At 43.3% G+C, this 23,521-nt stretch overlaps 1 protein-coding gene across 1 annotated transcript in view; it reads right to left on the reverse strand.

Annotated features, from left to right (window-relative positions):
• The window catches only part of CWH43 (cell wall biogenesis 43 C-terminal homolog), a 57,156-nt gene that overhangs the window by 9,113 nt on the left and 24,522 nt on the right, over positions 1-23,521 (reverse strand). Inside the window, exons 10-14 of the mRNA XM_065405727.1 lie at positions 20,822-20,927; positions 17,182-17,317; positions 15,203-15,352; positions 4,632-4,776; positions 3,919-3,980 (exon numbers count right to left, since the gene is read on the reverse strand). Coding sequence (XP_065261799.1) covers positions 3,919-3,980; positions 4,632-4,776; positions 15,203-15,352; positions 17,182-17,317; positions 20,822-20,927 — 599 coding nt within the window. The remainder of the gene's footprint in view (positions 1-3,918; positions 3,981-4,631; positions 4,777-15,202; positions 15,353-17,181; positions 17,318-20,821; positions 20,928-23,521) is intronic.

Consider the following 23,521-nt stretch of genomic DNA (forward strand, 5'->3'; position numbering starts at 1 on the left):
CACGAAGCTCTCCTGCAGGTAATGGGAAAGCCTGTTCATCAGGTTCCTGGGGAGAGCGGCCTTATTGGGTCCTCCGAAGTAGGAGACGTTCCCGCGCCAGGAGACAAGCAAGTACTCCGGGATCATTGCCTTGCACAGCATGGCGGCATAGGTCCCTGGTCTTTGCTGGCTTTCTCGAAGCATCCTTTCCTTCTCGCTGTCCGAGATCCTCATGATAGTTATGTCGCTCATAATGACCTGCTTTGAATTAGGTAGGGGACTGTTAGTATTGGGACTGCTTGCAAGTTCCTTTACAGAACTGTAACCGCTGGTTTACAGCCACGCGGTGGAGGCGGGAGAGGGGCAGCATACAGGGATCTTTCCCTGGGACATCCGCGAGGGGGTGGGACAGGGCCAGAGTTCATGCTTGGCCGATTGCTGGCAGCAGAGACTGGCATTGCTTTCAATGTGAAAGGAGGCCAGTGGTACTACTAAAGTTTTAAGCAGCCACAAGTCTACGGCTTACCATGTTTGCCTGCTACAGAAATTCCTGTGTCCTGCCCCGCTTCCCAGATCGGCAGTGCAAAACCCCAGGCACTGAAGGCGAGGTCCGAAAATTCGACCTTGTCCTGAGTGCGCATGTGATAGGTGCGGTGCATGGTCTTGTTCACAGAGAAAGACTATGTTCTCTGTTCACAACTACATTTGTGTTTCGGAGGAATTCACTACCTTTTTCTCATTCCCACAGCTACATCTGCGACTGTCTCCCAACCCAGCCTGGCATCACACTCCCAGAGGCTAGCGCACATTAGGCGGAGGAAGAAGAAGACGCGAGAGGACATGTTCTCAGAACTAATGGGCTGCTCCCGAGCCCAGGCAGCACAGCAGAACCAGTGGAGGGAGAATTTGTCCCAAATGCACCGGACACACATGGAACGTGAGGAGAGGTGGCTGCAGGAAGACCAGCAGGCGACTCAAACGCTGCTTGGACTTCTGAGGGAGCAAACGGACACGCTCTGGCGCCTTGTTGATGTTCTGCAGGAACGGAGGCAGGAGGACAGAGCCCCGCTGCAGTCTATCAGTAACCGCACTCCCCCGCCACCAAGTCCCATACCCCCCTCGCCCAAAGTCCAAAGAAGGAGGGGCGGCAGAGTCCGTGAAAACTCTCACTCCACCCCTGCAGACTGCTCAAGCACCAGAAGGCTGTCATTCCCCAAAATTTGAAAAGTCCTTTCCTGCCCGCCTCACCCAAGCCCCCGTCCAAGTTTCACCCCCCAGTTTCATGGGTGGTTGTTAATAAAAAATACGTTTCTGTTCAGTACTGTTTCAGTCATGTTCTTTTGAGGGAGAGTCTGTCTGAAGGGGGGGAAGGGGCTTAGTAATTGGTCAGGACAGTCACCTTTAGCAGGGTACAGAGGCGGGGGCAGGTCCAGCAGCAGGGCGCACACACAGTGCAGTGACTAGTTACCCTGGTCAGTCTGGGAGGTGGTTTTCATGTTCTGTCCATGGGGGGGGAGGGGGGGGTTGCACTGTGACTTTGTTGCGGGGGAGGGCAGTTACAAATCTTATGCAGCGGTCCTTGTCCTGGATCACAGAGCCACGCAGCAGGGGATCTGTAACCCTCCTCCCCCTGCCATAAAGTCACATAGCCCCCACATACACGCAGTCCCGCTCAGGAGGGCTGGCAGGCTCCCTTGAAACAACCAGTCCGCCACTGCGAATCCTGTCATTCCTGGAGTTTAGAAGGATCATTTGCATCAGTACACTACACCCGCTCCCCACCACAGTCTGCGTCCCAGGTTTCAAACATTCCCGCGAAAACAGTACTAAAGACAACGGTGTTCATTAACAAAATAAAACTGATTTTATTTTTTTGGAAGGGGGTGGAGAGGGTCTGTAACTGGAGAGGATAGTCAACATTAACTGGGTAAAGAAACGGTCGCAGGTTCAGCTTCTCTGTACAGAAACTTAAAAGTCACTACTAGTTACCCTGCTCACTGTGGATCCTTGCTTTCAAAGCCTCCCGGATGCACAGCGCGTCCCGCTGGGCTCTTCTAATCGCCCGGCTGTCTGGCTGGGCGTAATCAGATGCCAGGCTATTTGCCTCAACCTCCCACCCCGCCATAAAGGTCTCCCCCTTGCTCTCACAGAGATTGTGGAGCACACAGCAAGCTGCAATAACAATGGGGATATTGGTTTCGCTGAGATCACAGCGAGTCAGTAAGCTTCTCAATCTCCCCTTGAGACGGCCAAAAGCACACTCCACCACCATTCTGCACTTGCTCAGCCGGTAGTTGAACAGTTCTTTTTCAGTGTCCAGGGCGTCAGTGTAGGGCTTCATGAGCCAGGGCATTAGCGGGTAGGCTGGGTCCCCAAGGATCACTGTAGGCATCTCCACATCCCCAAGAGTTATTTTGTGGTCCGGGAAGTAAATACCTTCCTGCAGCCGTCTAAACAGACCAGAGTTCCTGAAGACGCGAGCGTCATGAACCTTGCCCGGCCATCCGATGTTGATGTTTGTAAAACGTCCCCGATGGTCCACCAGTGCTTGCAGCACCATTGAAAAGTAGCCCTTTCTGTTAATGTACTGGCTGGCCTGGTGGTCCGGTCCCAGGATAGGGATGTGAGTTCCATCTATAGCCCCACCGCAGTTTGGGAATCCCATCGCGGCGAAGCCATCTATGATGACCTCCACGTTTCCCAGGGTCACTACCTTTGAGAGCAGTACCTTAACGATTGCGTTGGCTACTTGCATCACAACAACCCCCACGGTAGATTTGCCCACGCCAAACTGGTTCACGACAGACCGGTAGCTGTCCGGCGTTGCAAGCTTCCAGAGGGCTATGGCCACTCGCTTCTGGACAGTCAGGGCTGCTCGCATCCGGGTGTCATTGCGCTTCAGGGCAGGGGACAGCAACTCACAAAGTTCAAGGAAAGTCACCTTCCGCATGCGAAAGTTTCGCAGCCACTGGGATTCGTCCCAGACCTGCAGCACTATGCGGTCCCACCAGTCCATGCTTGTTTCCCGTGCCCAGAATCGCCGTTCCACAACATCCACATGACCCATTGTCACCATGATGTCCTCGGAGCTGGGTCCCGTGCTTTCTGACAGGCCTGTGCTACTCTCAGACTTCAGGCCCTCACCGCGGTGCCGTAGCCTCCTCGCCTGGTTTATCTGCATCTGCCTCTGGGAAAGGTGGATGATAACCTGCGAGGCGTTGACAACGGCCACAACTGCAGCGATGGTCGCAGCGGGATCCATGCTCGCAGTGCTGTGGCGTCCGCGCTGTCACTGACCGGAAAAGTGCGCGAACTGATTTCCCGCCGGCGCTTTCAGGGAGGGAGGGAGGGCGGTAGTGACAGACGGATGACGACAATTACCCAAAAGCACCCTCGACACATTTTTTTTTAACCCAGAAGGTATTGGCGGCTCGACCCAGAATTCCAATGGGCAGCGGGGACTGCGGGAACTGTGGGATAGCTGCCCACAGTGCACCGCTTCCAATGTCGACGCTTTCCCCGTTAGTGTGGACTCACAAAGTCGAATTACTGTTCTTAGTGTGGACACACACGTTCGACTTTGCAATATCGATTCCACATATTCGATTTAAGTGAAATCGAAATACCCTCGTAGTGTAGACATACCCTTAGAAACACAAAGATGGAACCCCCATGATGACATTTTTACAGAGTAACTTTACAAAGTAGAATCACACTAAGTCTGACTTCCACTTATCAGGTTCCATATTACTTCATGTTATACCTGACTGCCTGCATGTAGTTTAGTAGTTTGCCTTCAGCCTGTCAGAAAGTTTGATGTAAATTAAAGATGAGAAGTAAGCTCTTCCATTCAGATGAGTTATACAGGTTTCTGTCATGAGATCTAAAAATGATAATGGTAACATATCTAAAACAAGTAAATTATCCATTTTGACATACCTTATTAGTCCACGATACATGATATAATCACACCACCTGTCATTATCCGTACTGTCAATATCCTATGGGGAAAAAATAAAGCAAATATGACAAGGTTTCTTCAAAGATGGACTTCAGGTCAGGGCATGTCTCCAATAGGGGCACTATAGCTGCTGCAGTGCCACAGTGCAGATGCTTCCTACATTGACAGAAGGCATTTTTTCCATCAATGTAGGTAATCCACGACCCTGAGCAGCACTAGTTAGGTTGACAGAAGAATTCTTCCATCAACCTAATCTGCGTCTACACTGGGGGTTAGGTAGACTTAATTACAATGCTCAAGGGTATGAATTTTTCACACCCCTGAGCAACGTAGCTAGGTTGATCTAAATTTTAAATGTAGACCAGGCCTCAGTAACAGAATCTGTATGTGGACACAGAACAAGGAAATGATTTGCTTGAGATGTAGTCAAAAGTTGCAAAGGAAACAGAATCCTGATGTTAGATCCAGGCAGGTAAATAAAGGAAGACTGATTTTTTTTAAGGTATTTTATTTCTAAAATAATAGTTCCTAACAGGTAATTGAAAAATGGAACAGATTTTAAAACAAGTTGTTTTTTTAAAAAGTATGTGTATTTTTAACCCTATAATCTGCATAGGTTACTGATTTGGAATCTTAAATTCATCTTTTGTAAATTAGTCAATTGTTATAGTTAGTAGTAGTTCTACATTACCTTAACATTGCCATTTTCAATTAGTTCTATGTAATCTCTGGATCCAGGAGCTGAAGTGATATATCCTAGAAATACAAGCTGTCGAGAGCTATTCTTCAACAGGTTTGAAATAGCAATAGCCTGGAGCTTCCTGTCCAAGTCATCTCTGAAAGAAGTGGGAAACGGTTACTAAAAATTTTTTTTTTAAAGGATCAAAAAAGAGTCTCACTGATACAAACACAGAAAACCATGGGTTATGCAGTGGCAAACAGTGTGTGAAAGTTTACAAAAATAGGATGCTTTTTAAACTTTTGAAATGTTTGACCTATGGCACAAATTAGCTGCAAATAAGAGCTTCTTTCTCCTCAACACACTCCATGAATAGCTTGTTCTAAGTTTTTATACAGAGCTCTAATCACCATGAATATCTCATCTGAGTATCTTGTGCAGTTAAGACTTTGGATCTGTCTAAATTATAAGTTTAACTGTGCCGGCACATAACTGTGTGGCACGTTTTGGGATGTCCACATTCTAACACGACCTTTTAATTGGACAGGACAACCAAATCTTAGCATTGCATTACGGAATCATGCTAAAGCCTAGATAATGTAACAATTTCTCTAACACCATTCAAAAACAGTGTCCCACAAATACTACCAACAAAAATGGTGCTGGAACATGTACTGATTTAACTAAATCGATTTAAAGACTGATTTTAATTTAACCAATGCAGGTTGTGTGCATAGACAACACCAGAAAATCATTATTCTCCTGTATGTTTGTATTGTAGAACCTTGTGCTGGTATTGCTGGACAGATGCAGATCAAAAGGCTTTATGCCAGAATATACCTTCCCAGTGCTCTTATTGTATTTACTGAATTTCTAAATATACATTCCCAGTTCTCTTATTGTATTTATTGGGTTTCTAAATGACTCCAATAAAAATATCAGTGATCCAAGTAGTGGAGTTGGTCTGCTTCCTCCTACAGATAACACACACTTAACACAAGCCAAACAAAGGAATGGTTTAAACAAGGCACTGATCCAGATCTATACAAAGCTCTGTGCTGAAATAGCTATCTTCCTCACAGGTCCTCCCATGTGTCTCTGTGAGAGAAGGCCTGCACTTATATAATCCCATTTTTTTAAAAAGAATCCTTTATTAATATAAAAGCTACGGTTTCTGATTACTGTTCCCCATTTTCAAAAGCAGCAATAAAATTATATTTTTAATTAACCAATTATAAAGCCTCCATTATGAATACGAATTCTCAGAATTAGTCTCAAAACAGAATTTACTTTGCACCTGCTTCCTTAGCAAGCTGACAGTAGCCTTATAAACTGATAAACAGAGCAATGCTTAATATGGGATGATCTTGTGCCCCTTCTCCAAAGGAACTGGTGCTCGGGTGGGCTGAAAAAGCAAGTTCTTCCCTCAAAGGAGGCTTTTGGCTTCCAAGACTTTCAGTTGCACTCAGGTCATGTTTTCAAACTTTTCTTTTTATCTATGAGGGTTAGAATTTTTTTTCCTTAAGTGAAAGCTGAGATCCCAATAATCAGTTGACTTCTGGAGCTAGGGCTTTTAAGAAAAAATCCATCAAATATCACAAGACTTGAGAAATTTGTAAGAATTGGTAACACTGGTATTCTCCCCTAAATAAATGGAAAGCTGGACTGGAGGCTTTAGGTGACTAGAGGAACACTGCTGAAGGGGAGGGGGGAATGGCCAGGGAAGGATACCGCTGGAGGGAACTGTAGGCTGGTCAGTAGGTAGGAATGCTGGCACTAAGCACTGAGCTCCTTCCATTCCCCATGCACAGCTACCAGGTGGGCTGCTTGTTTCTATTCTTTTTCTATTTGAATGAATGGGCCTCCAGGAGGCGTTTCCCAGGCCCAGAAACAGCGCTCAACCATGTCGAGGTGATGCGTAACTGTTGCCAGCAATTGCAAATTGCTCCGCTCTATGTCTTCCAGCAGGGCTGCTTGCATGGCATCACATTGTTCTGCACAGTGGTTCCTGTATTGGCTGTGTAAATACTGCAGGATAAGGTGTGAGATGCTTGTAATGCTCACAACAGGGCACAGCTGAGTGGGGTCCATGCTTATTGTGCTATGATGTCCGCCAGGGTAACCCAGGCTTGCGAAAAAGGCTTGGTTTGTTTGCCATTGATTTCAGGGAGGGAGGAAGGGAGGGAGGTAAGCGCATCATGGGAGGCTAATGCCATGTTCCCATAACCACCTGCATCAATATTTTGGTTCCATAAGGCATTGCAAGCCCAACCCAAAATTCCACTCAGCTACATGCACTGTGGGATAGCTACCCACTGTGCAAAAATAACAGGAGTACTTGTGGCACCTTAGAGACTAACAAATTTATTAGAGCATAAGCTTTCGTGGGCTACAACCCACTTCTTCGGATGCATAAAGAGTGAACCATATATTGAGGAGATATATATACACACACATACAGAGAGCATGAACAGGTGGGAGTTGTCTTACCAACTCTGAGAGGCCAATTAAGTAAGAGAAAAAAAACTTTTGAAGTGATAATCAAGATGGTTCAGTACAGACAGTTTGATAAGAAGCAAGTGTGAAAATACTTACAAGGGGAGATAGATTCAATGTTTGTAATGGCTCAGCCATTCCCAATCCCTATTTAGCCCTGAGTTGATTGTGTCTAGTTTGCATATCAATTCCAGCTCATATCAATTGTAGCCCACGAAAGCTTATGCTCTAATAAATTTGTTAGTCTCTAAGGTGCCACAAGTACTCCTGTTATTTTTGCGGATACAGACTAACACGGCTGCTACTCTGAAACCTGTCATTATGCAAGGCACTGCATTTAGCCGTATGGAGTGGAAATCCATCAACTTCATGAAAAAACTCGTACAGATACAGACAGACATCATCTTCCTTTCCAAATGCAAGCAGATGGACATCATACCAAAAGGACTAAAGGTAAAAAATCCATTACAATCTACATATCACACAGACTATGCTGAGAGACTGTGTCACACACTCTCAAAGAAACTGCGAAACCACCTGATCAGCATCCTATACAACAAACAGGGAAAGATTAAGAATGAGCTCTCAAAACTGGATACTCTCATAAGAAACCAACCTTCCACACAAACTTCCTCATGGATAGACTTTACAAAAACTAGACAAGCCATTTACAAGACAAACTTTGCCTCTCTACAAAGGAAAAAGGACACTAAACTATCTAAACTGCTACATGCCACAAGGAGCCACAACAGTAGTTCCCTTAACCCACCCAGCAATATTGTTAACCTTTCCAGCTATACTCTTAGCCCAGCAGAAGAGTCTGTCCTATCTCGGGGCCTCTCCTTTTGTCCCTCCAGACCCACGAACATGATACAGTTCTGCGGTGACCTAGAATCCTACTTTCGACGTCTCCGACTCAAAGAATATTTCCAACATACCTCTGAACAGCATACTAACCCACAGAATCCCCCCTACCAGCACTACAAACAAAAGGATTCTGCGTGGACTCCTCCGGACGGTCGAAACAACAGACTGGATTTCTACATAGATTGCTTCCGTCAACGTGCAAAGGCTGAAATTGTGGATAAGCAACATCACTTGCCCCATAACCTCAGCCATGCTGAACACAACGCCATCTACAGCCTCAGAAACAACCCTGACATCATTATCAAAAAGGCTGACAAAGGAGGTGCTGTCGTCATCATGAATAAATTGGAATATGACCAAGAGGCTGCTAGACAGCTCTCGAACACCACATTCTACAGGCCATTATCCTCTGATCCCACTGAGGATTACCTAAAGAAACTACACCATCTGCTAAAAAAACTCCCTGACAAAGCACAGGAACAAATCTGTACAGACACATGCCTAGAACCCCGACCAGGGACATTCTATTTGCTACCCAAGATCCATAAACCTGGAAATCCTGGACGCCCCATCATCTCAGGCATTGGCACCCTAACATCAGGCTTGTCTGGTTATGTGGACTCTCTCCTCAGACCCTACGCTACCAGCACTCCTAGCTATCTTCGAGATACTACTGACTTCCTGAGGAAACTAGAATCCATCGGTGATCTTCCAGAAAACACCATCCTGGCCACTATGGACGTAGAAGCCCTCTACACCAATATTCCACACACAGATGGACTACAAGCTATCAGGAACAGTATCCCCGATAATGTCACAGCTAACCTAGTGGCTGAACTCTGTGACTTTGTCCTCACCCACAACTATTTCACATTTGGGGACAATATATACCTTCAAGTCAGCGGCACTGCTATGGGTACCCGCATGGCCCCGCAGTATGCCAACATTTTTATGGCTGACTTAGAACAACGCTTCCTTAGCTCTCGTCCCCTAACGCCCCTACTCTACTTGCGCTACATTGATGACATCTTCATCATCTGGACCCATGGAAAAGAAGCCCTTGAGGAATTCCACCATGATTTCAATAATTTCCATCCCACCATCAACCTCAGCCTAGATCAATCCACACAAGCGGTCCATTTCCTGGACACTACTGTGCTAATAAGCGATGGTCACATAAATACCACCCTGTACCGGAAACCTACTGACCGCTACACTTACCTACATGCCTCCAGCTTCCATCCAGGACACACCACACGATCCATTGTCTACAGCCAAGCTCTAAGATATAACCGCATTTGCTCCAATCCCTCAGATAGAGACAAGCACCTACAAGATCTCTATCAAGCATTCTTAAAACTACAATACCCACCTGCTGAAGTGAAAAAACAGATTGACAGAGCCAGACGAGTACCCAGAAGTCACCTCCTACAAGACAGGGCCAACAAAGAAAATAACAGAACACCACTAGCTGTCACCTTCAGCCCCCAACTAAAACCTCTCCAGCGCATCATCAGAGATCTACAACCTATCCTGAAAGATGATCCTTTACTCTCACAGATCTTGGGAGACAGACCTGTCCTCGCTTACAGACAAACCCCCAACCTAAAGCAAATACTCACCAGCAACCACACATCACTGAACAAAAACACTGACCCAGGAACCTATCCTTGTAACAAAGCCCGATGCCAACTCTGTCCACATATCTATTCAAGTGACACCATCATAGGGCCTAATCACATCAGCTATACCATCAGTGGCTCGTTCACCTGCACATCTACCAATGTGATATATGCCATCATGTGCCAGCAATGCCCCTCTGCCATGTACATTGGCCAAACCGGACAGTCTCTACGCAAAAGAATTAATGGACACAAATCTGACATCAGGAATCATAATACTCAAAAACCAGTGGGAGAACACTTTAACCTGTCTGGCCATTCTTTGACAGACCTGCGGGTGGCTATCTTAAAACAGAAAAACTTCAAAAACAGACTCCAACGAGAGACTGCTGAGCTGGAATTGATATGCAAACTAGACACAATCAACTCAGGGCTAAATAGGGATTGGGAATGGCTGAGCCATTACAAACATTGAATCTATCTCCCCTTGTAAGTATTTTCACACTTGCTTCTTATCAAACTGTCTGTACTGAACCATCTTGATTATCACTTCAAAAGTTTTTTTTCTCTTACTTAATTGGCCTCTCAGAGTTGGTAAGACAACTCCCACCTGTTCATGCTCTCTGTATGTGTGTGTATATATATCTCCTCAATATATGGTTCACTCTTTATGCATCCGAAGAAGTGGGTTGTAGCCCACGAAAGCTTATGCTCTAATAAATTTGTTAGTCTCTAAGGTGCCACAAGTACTCCTGTTATTTTTGCGGATACAGACTAACACGGCTGCTACTCTGAAACCTGTCATTATGCAAGGCACTGCATTTAGCCGTATGGAGTGGAAATCCATCAACTTCATGAAAAAACTCGTACAGATACAGACAGACATCATCTTCCTTTCCAAATGCAAGCAGATGGACATCATACCAAAAGGACTAAAGGTAAAAAATCCATTACAATCTACATATCACACAGACTATGCTGAGAGACTGTGTCACACACTCTCAAAGAAACTGCGAAACCACCTGATCAGCATCCTATACAACAAACAGGGAAAGATTAAGAATGAGCTCTCAAAACTGGATACTCTCATAAGAAACCAACCTTCCACACAAACTTCCTCATGGATAGACTTTACAAAAACTAGACAAGCCATTTACAAGACAAACTTTGCCTCTCTACAAAGGAAAAAGGACACTAAACTATCTAAACTGCTACATGCCACAAGGAGCCACAACAGTAGTTCCCTTAACCCACCCAGCAATATTGTTAACCTTTCCAGCTATACTCTTAGCCCAGCAGAAGAGTCTGTCCTATCTCGGGGCCTCTCCTTTTGTCCCTCCAGACCCACGAACATGATACAGTTCTGCGGTGACCTAGAATCCTACTTTCGACGTCTCCGACTCAAAGAATATTTCCAACATACCTCTGAACAGCATACTAACCCACAGAATCCCCCCTACCAGCACTACAAACAAAAGGATTCTGCGTGGACTCCTCCGGACGGTCGAAACAACAGACTGGATTTCTACATAGATTGCTTCCGTCAACGTGCAAAGGCTGAAATTGTGGATAAGCAACATCACTTGCCCCATAACCTCAGCCATGCTGAACACAACGCCATCTACAGCCTCAGAAACAACCCTGACATCATTATCAAAAAGGCTGACAAAGGAGGTGCTGTCGTCATCATGAATAAATTGGAATATGACCAAGAGGCTGCTAGACAGCTCTCGAACACCACATTCTACAGGCCATTATCCTCTGATCCCACTGAGGATTACCTAAAGAAACTACACCATCTGCTAAAAAAACTCCCTGACAAAGCACAGGAACAAATCTGTACAGACACATGCCTAGAACCCCGACCAGGGACATTCTATTTGCTACCCAAGATCCATAAACCTGGAAATCCTGGACGCCCCATCATCTCAGGCATTGGCACCCTAACATCAGGCTTGTCTGGTTATGTGGACTCTCTCCTCAGACCCTACGCTACCAGCACTCCTAGCTATCTTCGAGATACTACTGACTTCCTGAGGAAACTAGAATCCATCGGTGATCTTCCAGAAAACACCATCCTGGCCACTATGGACGTAGAAGCCCTCTACACCAATATTCCACACACAGATGGACTACAAGCTATCAGGAACAGTATCCCCGATAATGTCACAGCTAACCTAGTGGCTGAACTCTGTGACTTTGTCCTCACCCACAACTATTTCACATTTGGGGACAATATATACCTTCAAGTCAGCGGCACTGCTATGGGTACCCGCATGGCCCCGCAGTATGCCAACATTTTTATGGCTGACTTAGAACAACGCTTCCTTAGCTCTCGTCCCCTAACGCCCCTACTCTACTTGCGCTACATTGATGACATCTTCATCATCTGGACCCATGGAAAAGAAGCCCTTGAGGAATTCCACCATGATTTCAATAATTTCCATCCCACCATCAACCTCAGCCTAGATCAATCCACACAAGCGGTCCATTTCCTGGACACTACTGTGCTAATAAGCGATGGTCACATAAATACCACCCTGTACCGGAAACCTACTGACCGCTACACTTACCTACATGCCTCCAGCTTCCATCCAGGACACACCACACGATCCATTGTCTACAGCCAAGCTCTAAGATATAACCGCATTTGCTCCAATCCCTCAGATAGAGACAAGCACCTACAAGATCTCTATCAAGCATTCTTAAAACTACAATACCCACCTGCTGAAGTGAAAAAACAGATTGACAGAGCCAGACGAGTACCCAGAAGTCACCTCCTACAAGACAGGGCCAACAAAGAAAATAACAGAACACCACTAGCTGTCACCTTCAGCCCCCAACTAAAACCTCTCCAGCGCATCATCAGAGATCTACAACCTATCCTGAAAGATGATCCTTTACTCTCACAGATCTTGGGAGACAGACCTGTCCTCGCTTACAGACAAACCCCCAACCTAAAGCAAATACTCACCAGCAACCACACATCACTGAACAAAAACACTGACCCAGGAACCTATCCTTGTAACAAAGCCCGATGCCAACTCTGTCCACATATCTATTCAAGTGACACCATCATAGGGCCTAATCACATCAGCTATACCATCAGTGGCTCGTTCACCTGCACATCTACCAATGTGATATATGCCATCATGTGCCAGCAATGCCCCTCTGCCATGTACATTGGCCAAACCGGACAGTCTCTACGCAAAAGAATTAATGGACACAAATCTGACATCAGGAATCATAATACTCAAAAACCAGTGGGAGAACACTTTAACCTGTCTGGCCATTCTTTGACAGACCTGCGGGTGGCTATCTTAAAACAGAAAAACTTCAAAAACAGACTCCAACGAGAGACTGCTGAGCTGGAATTGATATGCAAACTAGACACAATCAACTCAGGGCTAAATAGGGATTGGGAATGGCTGAGCCATTACAAACATTGAATCTATCTCCCCTTGTAAGTATTTTCACACTTGCTTCTTATCAAACTGTCTGTACTGAACCATCTTGATTATCACTTCAAAAGTTTTTTTTCTCTTACTTAATTGGCCTCTCAGAGTTGGTAAGACAACTCCCACCTGTTCATGCTCTCTGTATGTGTGTGTATATATATCTCCTCAATATATGGTTCACTCTTTATGCATCCGAAGAAGTGGGTTGTAGCCCACGAAAGCTTATGCTCTAATAAATTTGTTAGTCTCTAAGGTGCCACAAGTACTCCTGTTATTTTTGCGGATACAGACTAACACGGCTGCTACTCTGAAACCTACCCACTGTGCAGTGCTCTGTGAGTTGATGCAAGCCCTGCTAGTGAGGATGCATTCTGCTGACACAATGAGCATAGTGTGGACACGCAAGATTGACTTGCTTAAATCGGAGGCTTGATGTCGACTTAACTTTGTAGTGTAGACATGGCCTGAGAGAAACACAGGTGCTTCCCCCTCTCCGTGGCCAGTTTCTCCCACTCCCTTCTTGTTGGGATGTGCTTCTCCTCCCTTCTCTGCTACCCTGACAGCCAGATTCTTTGGGGTGGGGACACAAAGTTGGACAGAAAAATGGAAGTGACTGGTCTGCCTGCTTTAAGCTCTCTTTTAGAGGCCAAATTGGGAGCCATTTCAGACCAATTCAGTTTAATTAGTAAGACAGTTTCCAAGAAATCCAGCTAAGTGGGAGTGAAGCTTCTGAGGTGGGAAAGTGGTGAGGGGGAACTTAATGGGTGGGCAGAAGGAAGCAAACTGATCATTTTAAACTACCTCCCACATTCCCCTGGATCCTGGTGGTTATGGCCAGACACTTTCAACTTGCTTTCTAACATAATTATAATAATTAGGGAGTTTATGGAATTGCCACCAGTAATTGCTTGCTGCTCCAGTACAACTCACATTTTCTATGCTTTTAGCCTGTGATCTCCTCAAGGCAGAATCCTGTTTTTAGCATGGCCCATTCATTAGTTTAAAGTGCCAAGTACACCTTACAGCACTATAAATAACAACTAACCACAGAGTAAATTGAAAGCTGCTTAGCTGTCTCTTCTAGGTTTTATGCCAGAGGTCCCCAAACTGGAGGAACATTCGGGGGCGGGGGGCACAGCTGGGACCTGGACCAGCCCCCATGGGAGGCGGGATGGGAGCACCACCTAGCTCCGTTCCTGGCCCTGACCCCACTAACAAACTCCAGCTGTTTTCAGAAGCTTTTTTGCCTTTTATATTCCTTATCTGAATGTATAGTTATCTCTACATAAATTACAGTAATTAAGAGATAAATCCCTAAATCTAATAATTGGGATCTTAATATTAGCTACTGTGGAGAATAAAGCAAAATGAATTAAAACTACTTAAAGATTCACAAAACCTGCCCAATTATTAATATACATTACACAGCCACAATCAAGACATTCCTTTAAGGAAAGATTGAGAAAGACAATATATATGTTAATCCCCTCAAGCTTTTGATTTATCAGCGCAATTCTTCATTTCAGAAGCTGGAGGTCAGGTTTTACACCTTCAGTTTTAGCTGTCCAGTAAAGGTACTGAACTTGTTTTTTTCTTGCTGTTTATACAATGTATCTTATTAGAAGTCTCAGAATTGCTATCTTTCAGTGCAGAGGGGGGGGAAAGAACACCCTACACTTAGGCCCTATAACTTCTTACCAAGCCACAATTTATGCCATCTACCTGTACCTGAGTCTATCCTCCCTGATGGAACATCATGGAATTCTATCTACTGAGAGGGAGGAGGCTGAGGTCAGGGGGAGGAATCCAATACAGTTTCAAAGCCAATCTTGACTCTGTAGACACTAAATAGTCTGTAAAATCAGCATAGTAGCTTTGCAAGGTCTATAGCAGTGTAAACCTGCATATCTCAGGGACGGCTGAGTTTTGCCGGATACATTTCTACCTTAAAATAAAATCAAGATCCTTTCCCAAACCATTAACTTTATCATAGTATCTCCTCCGATGTGCCTGGTTAAAAAGCAATTATTACGGTGGAAAATGTTTAGAGGACATTTACTTTATAAAAACCACTGCTTAATGTCAATTACATTTTGCTTTCCATTTTCTATGTAACTGAATTAAAAAAAAAATCACACACTCTTCATTTCCAAAGTGAGCAACAACAAAATCCACCAGTTTCCCAGTGAAGTTGACAGTCATGGAGATGGCTGGTGCAATCTCTCCCTCAGGGGATGGGAGAAGGTGATGACTGGATTTCACAATTGGGTATCTTGATAGAGCCATAATCCTACAGTGAAATAGAAGGAAACTTAATTGTTTCAGTTCTAAAACATGATGAGGATGGTCCATAAACAAGCAGACCAAATACAGACATCAGACTTCAAAACACAAATACTGCTTACAGTGCATTAGGAAAGGTAAAATGTAGATTGATTTTAGCATTTAGGGCCCAATCCAATGGCCACTGAAGTCAGTGAAAGGACTTTATCTTCAATGGACTTTGGATCAGACTCAGTCTTCAGCACATTGCCTCAGCAATCCTTGAGCAAATTTAGCTATGCTAGGCACAAGGCCACAGGCTCAGTGCCATACTTTTTGTACACAACAAAGCAGAATACAATAAAGTATCTGCATATATTGAAGCATTCAATATTTTTTTACACATACATAAAAACACTTTTTAAAAGTTGTTTTTAAACACAAATAAACATTTTTAAATATTTTGTCAAGGATATTCTTCCACTACACAAAGGAACAGCTGAGAGTCTACCAGCAGGCACTGCAGCACACAGAAAAATGAGAAAGTAAAATCAGTGTGCCATCCACAACTCTTAGGAGAACAGCTCTTCCAGAAGAATTATCCATTGCAGGAAGGAAGCAGCTGCTTTGATGTCCTAGACAATGCACATACATTACAACAAGAGGCTCCTGAAAAGCAGCACAATTTCACTGAATATCCTGCCAGCCACAGCACAGGATGGCAAGGCCTTTTGAAAAGTGAAAATAAGCCTGACATTTTGACTTAGAGCACCACTGCGAAGTAATTCAAGGAAGGAAGACTGAAATAAATAGTTGATATCCTCCAGGCAAAATAGGACTTCATAACAACCATCCTTCCATAACTTTTGATTACAAGTGAGCAGTAATCCAACCTTAAATTGAAAACTTTTCATTCGTTCACCTTCAGTTTGGATTTTTTAAGTGTAGTTTTTACTTTCACAAAATATTTTATGACGTAGTATTTTAATGGGAAATTTTGTAGGACCATGTGACCAACTACTCCTTTCTCTACTTCATTTCTGATTCTTTAAAATAAAGAGGTGGAAGATTCCTGTAACCAGGTTCCTCCAAGTGTTGAATCACAGGGTAGAAATTAAAAGTAAAGTGTAATAAATGTTACTAGGAAGCTCCATATGCTATTGAAACCTCAAAATTCCCCTTAACACAATCCAGTATCATAAAAATCGCTATTTCAAGGTAGCGAAGACCTTCAAGTACACCTTGAGTGGAAGCTGGTCAGATAGTAATGTAGAACTGGATACCAGAGACTTGGTTACAAAAAACATGTACAGATGTATCTTTCTATATATTTTCCTGCATAAAGTCCAAGCTAGATTCAAACTCATGTTAATCAAAATTCCAAGTTATTCCCAGCACAGTTACATCCTCACAATTTATACCGTACTTAAGCCTGAATCCCAAATTCCCCAAGGCCAAAATGTACTGAAGAGAAATACTAGCTAGCTATAGTGTTTGGAGCATGGCTCTTCTCAGTCTAGCCAGACTATAAACCAGTAGTAATTCCCTTCATTCTGCTGCAGGATACAAGAATCTGGAGGGCAGACTTTGAAGACAGGCCTTTTCTAAACTGGCATCTTCTTTTCTGCATTCTGTACCTAGGAACTTGGTACACACTGCTCTCAAAGTCTGCTGTCCAGCTTCCCTGATTTTACCAAGGTTCTGAGTGTCTCTCGTCCACCTTTGGAAAAATAAGGGTTGTATTGTACATTAAGTTGCTAAGAACTTTTATCATTAAAGCTTGTGACATTTTAATTCATATTTTTAAAAATCCATGTCTTTCCACACCTATTGTGTCTGTTTCCAGAGATAACTCACCCCCACGTGTGATCCCTTGCGCTTGGACCAAAATCAGTGTAAAAACCCAGTTTTTCTCCTAACCACATGGTTGGATCAATGTTCCCAATGAATGGCTTAGAGGCATCACTCTCCAGAATGGTAATAAAATCTGCACCTGGGAGACAAAATGTTGAAAAACTATAACTGTATAAAAAACCCTCAAAGTTATTCTTCTGCTCACACAGGATGGATGCAGCTCCCTCTAGCACCAGTCAATGCCAATTCTACATTGACCAGAGGTTACTAAAGAGTGATGCAAGGTGTTCTCTCTCATCCATTGTTGTATACGCTGTTTCTGAAGTGCTCCCAGCCCTTGCTACCTAAGACCCCTCAGTATGGACCCCTTACACCAATAATTCAGCCCATTCCACAAAAGTGTTTGTTAATAGCGTTCCTGAAGTCTCTCCTGCACCCCCACAAGATGGAATTGCAGCCTTACTTCAAGAACACTTTTAGAGCGTTTTATTTAGTACAATAAAAATATGAGTGAAGGACTTGGTGGCTCAGAGGATTTGAATGGGACACAGAACTCTTCCTTTCTAGGGATCAGCTCAAACGCAGCTCACACAGGTAATGATTGAAAGTGGATATTATTTGATGACTGTTGATCTATGTAAAGTAAGCTCGTCTGGGTCCAGTTCAGAACAGACAGGTGTCCACTTCACAAAAACTCACCATCACATTTGGCACTTTTATTGGCTGTCTCATCAGAGACAAGAAATGAATAAGCACAGCAACTCAGCTGCTCACTCACCATTAGAAATGTCCCCTCAAGGTCAAGGTTGAGGCATGTTGGTAGCTGACAATGTGGGAGAAGTTTGCTCTGCCCTTAGACATGATATTTTTATTCTAAAATTCTCATAAAAATCAGGTAATTTTAATCAGAAACAAAGCAATGCTTGCTCATTTCTGAAAGGGTGGAATCTCAAATTTGCTACACCTCAATTATTAGTGAATTTATGAATTTCCTAGAAAGTTATGTAATATTTATATAAAACATAGAATTCTGAAATTTTATATTAAACTTATGTCACCAGTAGACAGAGATGTAGATTTCTTAATCTAAGGTTTGTCTTGAAATTTCTTACTACTGTTTTTGACATCTGAATTGCTTCTTTTGGAAATAAACATTTCACTAGCACAAAGAAACTTTCAAAGGAAAATAAGTAAATTACTGATCCAGTCATTTATGCTTTTGGTTCATGAAGGCTTCAGTTGATGGGTTTTAATGTGCATGAGAAATAAATACTTTCAATATATTTCTTATATAGATACTTTCAGGTTAAAAACATGGGCTACACTGTTCTATCTGAAGGGAAAAAAACCACTAAGAGGGTTTTTAATTCCAATGGAAACAGTTTTAAAATATCAGAGGGGTAGCCGTGTTAGTCTGGATCTGTAAAAAGCAACAAAGAGTCCTGTGGCTCCTTATAGACTAACAGACGTATTGGAGCATAAGCTTTCGTGGGAATATTCACCCACAAAAGCTTATGCTCCAATACGTCTGTTAGTCTATAAGGTGCCACAGGACTCTTTGTCACTAAGAGGACAGAGAGTGGCCCAACTTTCAACTCCCGGAGTTCTGAATTGTTTTTTTTAGAGGGTGGGGGTTGCCTACTGAATGGGCCGAGGTGTCTGCTCCCTAAACACAAAACCATTAGGGCACTTGAGGAGGTCAGAGCCATCTGTGCAATAGCCCAGTGCTTCTTGTTGCTTCCTAGCCCCCATGTCATACATCAGCATGACATGCTGCGTCAGTGCCTGCAAACTGCTCATTGACATGGAGACAACACCTGCTCAGGGGAACAATTGGTTCCCTTAGTAAAAGGGGAACACACAAACCATAATGCTAACCCCATCATCAGCATCACTCCTTCCTAATGCCCTTTGTGCACCTGAAGAGGAGCTTGTGTGAGAATAATGTTATAAAGCCTCCCCCACACACTCCAGTTCCACCTGATCTTGGCCCTTTCCATTCATGAGAGCAGTAGGGACAATCCAGATACATACGTAGTGCTAGAAAAGCAAATTTTCTTGCTCATATATGTTAAAACCAACATCTTAGAGTATAAAATCAAGTACATTTTAATAAGAATTCCTCTCTCTCATACTACTATTTATAATGTTTACGTTATACATTTCTCAGCTTTGACAATGCAAATAGACAAGTTCATTTCTCAAGTTTATAATTCATGGCTAGCCGCCATTTTCATTTTCAGGCACTCAAGAAATGCACAAGGCTGCACTATTTTGCTTGCAGACATTGTAAGGGAATGTTTATTTTAAAACTAGGAGTTCGGTGGCACCTTAAAGACTAACAGATTTATTTGGGCATAAGCTTTCGTGGGTAAAAAAATGAAGTGGGTTTTTTACCCACGAAAGCTTATGCTCAAATAAATCTGTTAGTCTTTAAGGTGCCACCGGACTCCTCGTTGTTTTTGTGGATACAGACTAACATGGCTACCCCCTGATATTTTAAAACTGTTTCCATTGGAATTAAAAATAATGGAGAAGTTAAAAAAACTAAATTTGGAGCCAAGTTTATCTGAAAGAGTCTTTAAACTTAAACTTTCTTTAAGTAAATGTACCAAATATTTTGCTATTTGCAGTTTTGTTGTAGCCATGTTGGTCACAGGATATCAGAGAGACAAAGTGGGTGAGGTAATATCTTTAATTGGACCAACCTCTGTCAGGGAAAGAGACAAGCTTTTGAGCTTACAAAGAGCTCTACTTCAGGTCTGGGAAAAATACTTAGAATGTCACAGCTACATACAAGGTGGAACAGATTGTTAAGCATAAGGAGTTACCACGTGTTGCAAGAGGCCATTCAAGGTGAAGTGGGCAGTTAACACCTCTGCAGTAATAGGACAACGAAGGGTTAGTGGGTTACAGATTGATTCAATAAAGACAATCAATTTATAACTCATTACAACAATTTTTTTAGTGATTAACAAAGTGATGAATTTAAGCTCTCAGGCTCATCTTTTGGAAGCATTGTGCAGGTTTCCTTTGAGGATGAGGACTAAGAGGTCAGATATGGAGTGACTGACTTGTGAAAAGTGGCCTCTTAGTCCTCATCCTCAAAGGAAACCTGCACAGAGCCTGGGCGCTTAAATTCATAACTTTGCTAGACATTAAAAAAAATCATTGATTCAATAAAGACACTGGATTTATGGCTCATTACAACAAACCTGTCACCCACTAACCCTCCTTTGTCCTACAACAGCAGAGGTGTTAACTGCCCACTTCACCTTCAATATTTTGCTTACAGAAATTTATTTAGACAATCACTCCTCTCTATTACAAGAAAGAAAAAATCTGAGGTTGATTATTAAAAAGTTCTCTCCAGCGGGGAATTCCACTTAAAACCAGAGGGGATATCACTTCCTCTTACTTGTTTGAAGCAAGTGGATTTTTAAGTGTATCACTGACATGATCATAATGGAACAGCTATAAACACAAAAGTTTAAATGAAACTATTTCATCCTACTGCTGTGAGGAACAGTCCTGTGCTAACAGAAGGATGGATTCAATGACCCAGTAGGTTCTCTTCTTTCTAGCTCCTATGATTATACCTTGTAGGATACACTCCTAAAATAAGACTGACACAAAAAGGTACCTGTTTGATTAAGCAGAATTGCTGAACCTTCCAGGTTTGGCCACCCCTCATTGTCATATCCAAACCTGAAAGGCCAGATTGCAGCAGAGAAGTCTCTTGTTGAAGGCTGTAAGAAAAGAGAATGAAGAATTAAAAACCCGGTAAATTCTATGATGTCTTTTAATCTAAGGTGCCATAAAACAGATCTAAGATTACACATTTTAATGAGTACATGCTCCTAACACAGCTAAGTAGATCACAGAGGTCTGTAGGTATTATTAATAGCACATAATTTCCACAAATAGAGAAAATCAGGAAGTCATGACATTTAAAATGTACCCACACAAATAAGGTAGGCAAATGAATAAGAAGGGGGGGAGGGGTTACTCTCTCCCCATTCATGATGCGTCATAAACCTGGATAAATACCACAAAAAAGTTACCCAGACATTCACTCACATTTTAGTGTATTTGCATCACCTTTATTCAGACCTTTTTTGTATTTGCCATCTGTGACTATTCTAATGAAAACTAGTAGGAATAGTTGTCATAAAAGCAAGTTTTGACTGAATATTTCAGGATAGTCACAGAAAGAAAATTTCTAATTCATAATTGCAATTATTCACACCAGAAAGTTGATTTTATAACATTCATCCACTCATGGAACAAAAACATGTCATGTAACATGTGTCTAATCAAAACAGCTCTAATTTCAAACTGAAGCTATCGAATACTCAAAGCAAAACTAACATTTGTAAGTAGACTGCATGCTGAAATATGTTAGCATAAAACAATCTCTCTCACCTGAAGCTGTCACAGCAACACCCAGCTCTTTGGCCAGATAGGAAGCTTGGATCCCACCCACCCCCTTAAAAAAAAAAATTCAAATCTTCTTAATGAATCGAGAAGGGATGCTTCTAACTTGCAATAGTTTGTCAGAAAGGCTCCATTCAGAGTGACATAGTAACAAGGTGGCTTGCCTCATTAAGGGTCAGGAGGTCTGGGGCCAGCAAGCCCTGTTCAGTTATCAGACCCAGCTGAAGGGATCAGGTGATTCCTATAAGAGCTTCAGGGGAGCTGCAGGAAGTAGAGTGGCTCCTGTGTTCTGAATACAGGGGCGGCTCTATGGTTTTTGCCGCCCCAAGCACAGCAGTCAGGCGGCTTTCGGCGGCAGGCCTGCGGGATTCTGGTCACGCAGATTCGGCGGCATGCCTGCGGGAGGTCCGCCGGTCCCGCGCCTTCGGCGTACCTGCCGCCGAATTGCCGCTGAAGCCGCGGGACCGGCGGACCTCCCGCAGGTATGCCACCAAAGGCAGCCTGACTGCCGCCCTCACAGGGACCGGCAGGCCGCCCCCCACGGCTTGCTGCCCCAGGCATGCGCTTGCTGCGCTGGTGCTTGGAGCCGCCCCTGTCTGAATAGAGTTCAAGTGCAGCATTAGTCCTTCCTGGGCTTGGGAGACAGCACAGCAGCCCTACAGTGACCGACCTGTTGTCGTGTATAAATTAATTTGTGAGGTAAGAGTCCCATGGTCTTTTCAAAAGCTGGTTCTCCATGGCAGCACAACAGGCCTGTCACTGTACCAGCTTCAGCTTAGATTTTCACTGTGGTTACCCTATACTGCTACGCATACTAGCAATGGAGCACTGCAACATCAGCCTAGTGACATGTCATGGTTAAGACAGCATTTCAAACAAGAAGCATGTGACTGCTTTTCAAATCAAGGATTTAATTCCAGCTAATAAAGAACATTATTCCAACTTACCTGATCCAGTTTTAAACAAAATGCTTGTTAGGTGGGTAAATCCTATAGTCTAATCAAAGCACTGCATTTCTGAACTGAAGACAGTAACCGTTATTCAGGACAAAGGATAATGCAGATAAAAACTTGGTACTGTTCATGAAGGGGGATGTATGAAGCTTGGAAATGAATCTGATGCAATATCATACACACTTCAACACTGCCCAACTCAACAAAATTTGAACAGATTCTACTATGACTCAGCCAAGTTACAGGCACTGAGTTTAGAATCTCCAACCTGCTGGGTACAAAACCACTTGCTTGCTTCACTATCACACGTTCTTAGGTCATGAATACATGGGCAACTATTTGCATCAACATCAATGAAGCACGTGAACTCCCTCATTACCCCTTGAGTTACTTTCATCAGGGCAGAATTTAACCCTGCATCAGCCAACTTGAAGGAAAAAAAAAAGTGTACTCACAGACTACCTTATATAATAAAAGTTTTACTGAGGCACTGGAAAGATTGCTATCATTCCTCCAATCAGAGAGTGGAAGTCAGAACAACCATTCACATTCATCATCATGGAAGAGAGTGGAAAGACACTCTCTCAAGAAGAGGCAATTTGAACATCTTTTCCCAATCCTGGAGATGCCCCAAAACATCTTTACACCATAAAAGCCCTTGGGTTTACATTATATTGTAAATCCACACTTCGCAGTCCAATGGGTTCTCACTTGTTCTCTCTTCCCACATCCTCCTCTTGCTGTGTCCAATTTTCCTTTCTTTAGCCCTACATTTTCTTTGGACCATTCCCTTTTTCCTACTTGTATTTCCTCCCTCCTCAGTTTTATACCATACTAATAGTATCACTATTCATTACTCTCTGACAAGCGCTTTGGAGGCAATTCTAACTTAATTTTAGTCTTCATTTTTCCCACCCATTATTTTTTATTTGTATTACAGAAGCACTTAACAG

This window comes from Emys orbicularis, chromosome 5, assembly GCF_028017835.1.
Source record: "Emys orbicularis isolate rEmyOrb1 chromosome 5, rEmyOrb1.hap1, whole genome shotgun sequence".
Taxonomy (NCBI): Eukaryota; Metazoa; Chordata; order Testudines; family Emydidae; genus Emys; species Emys orbicularis.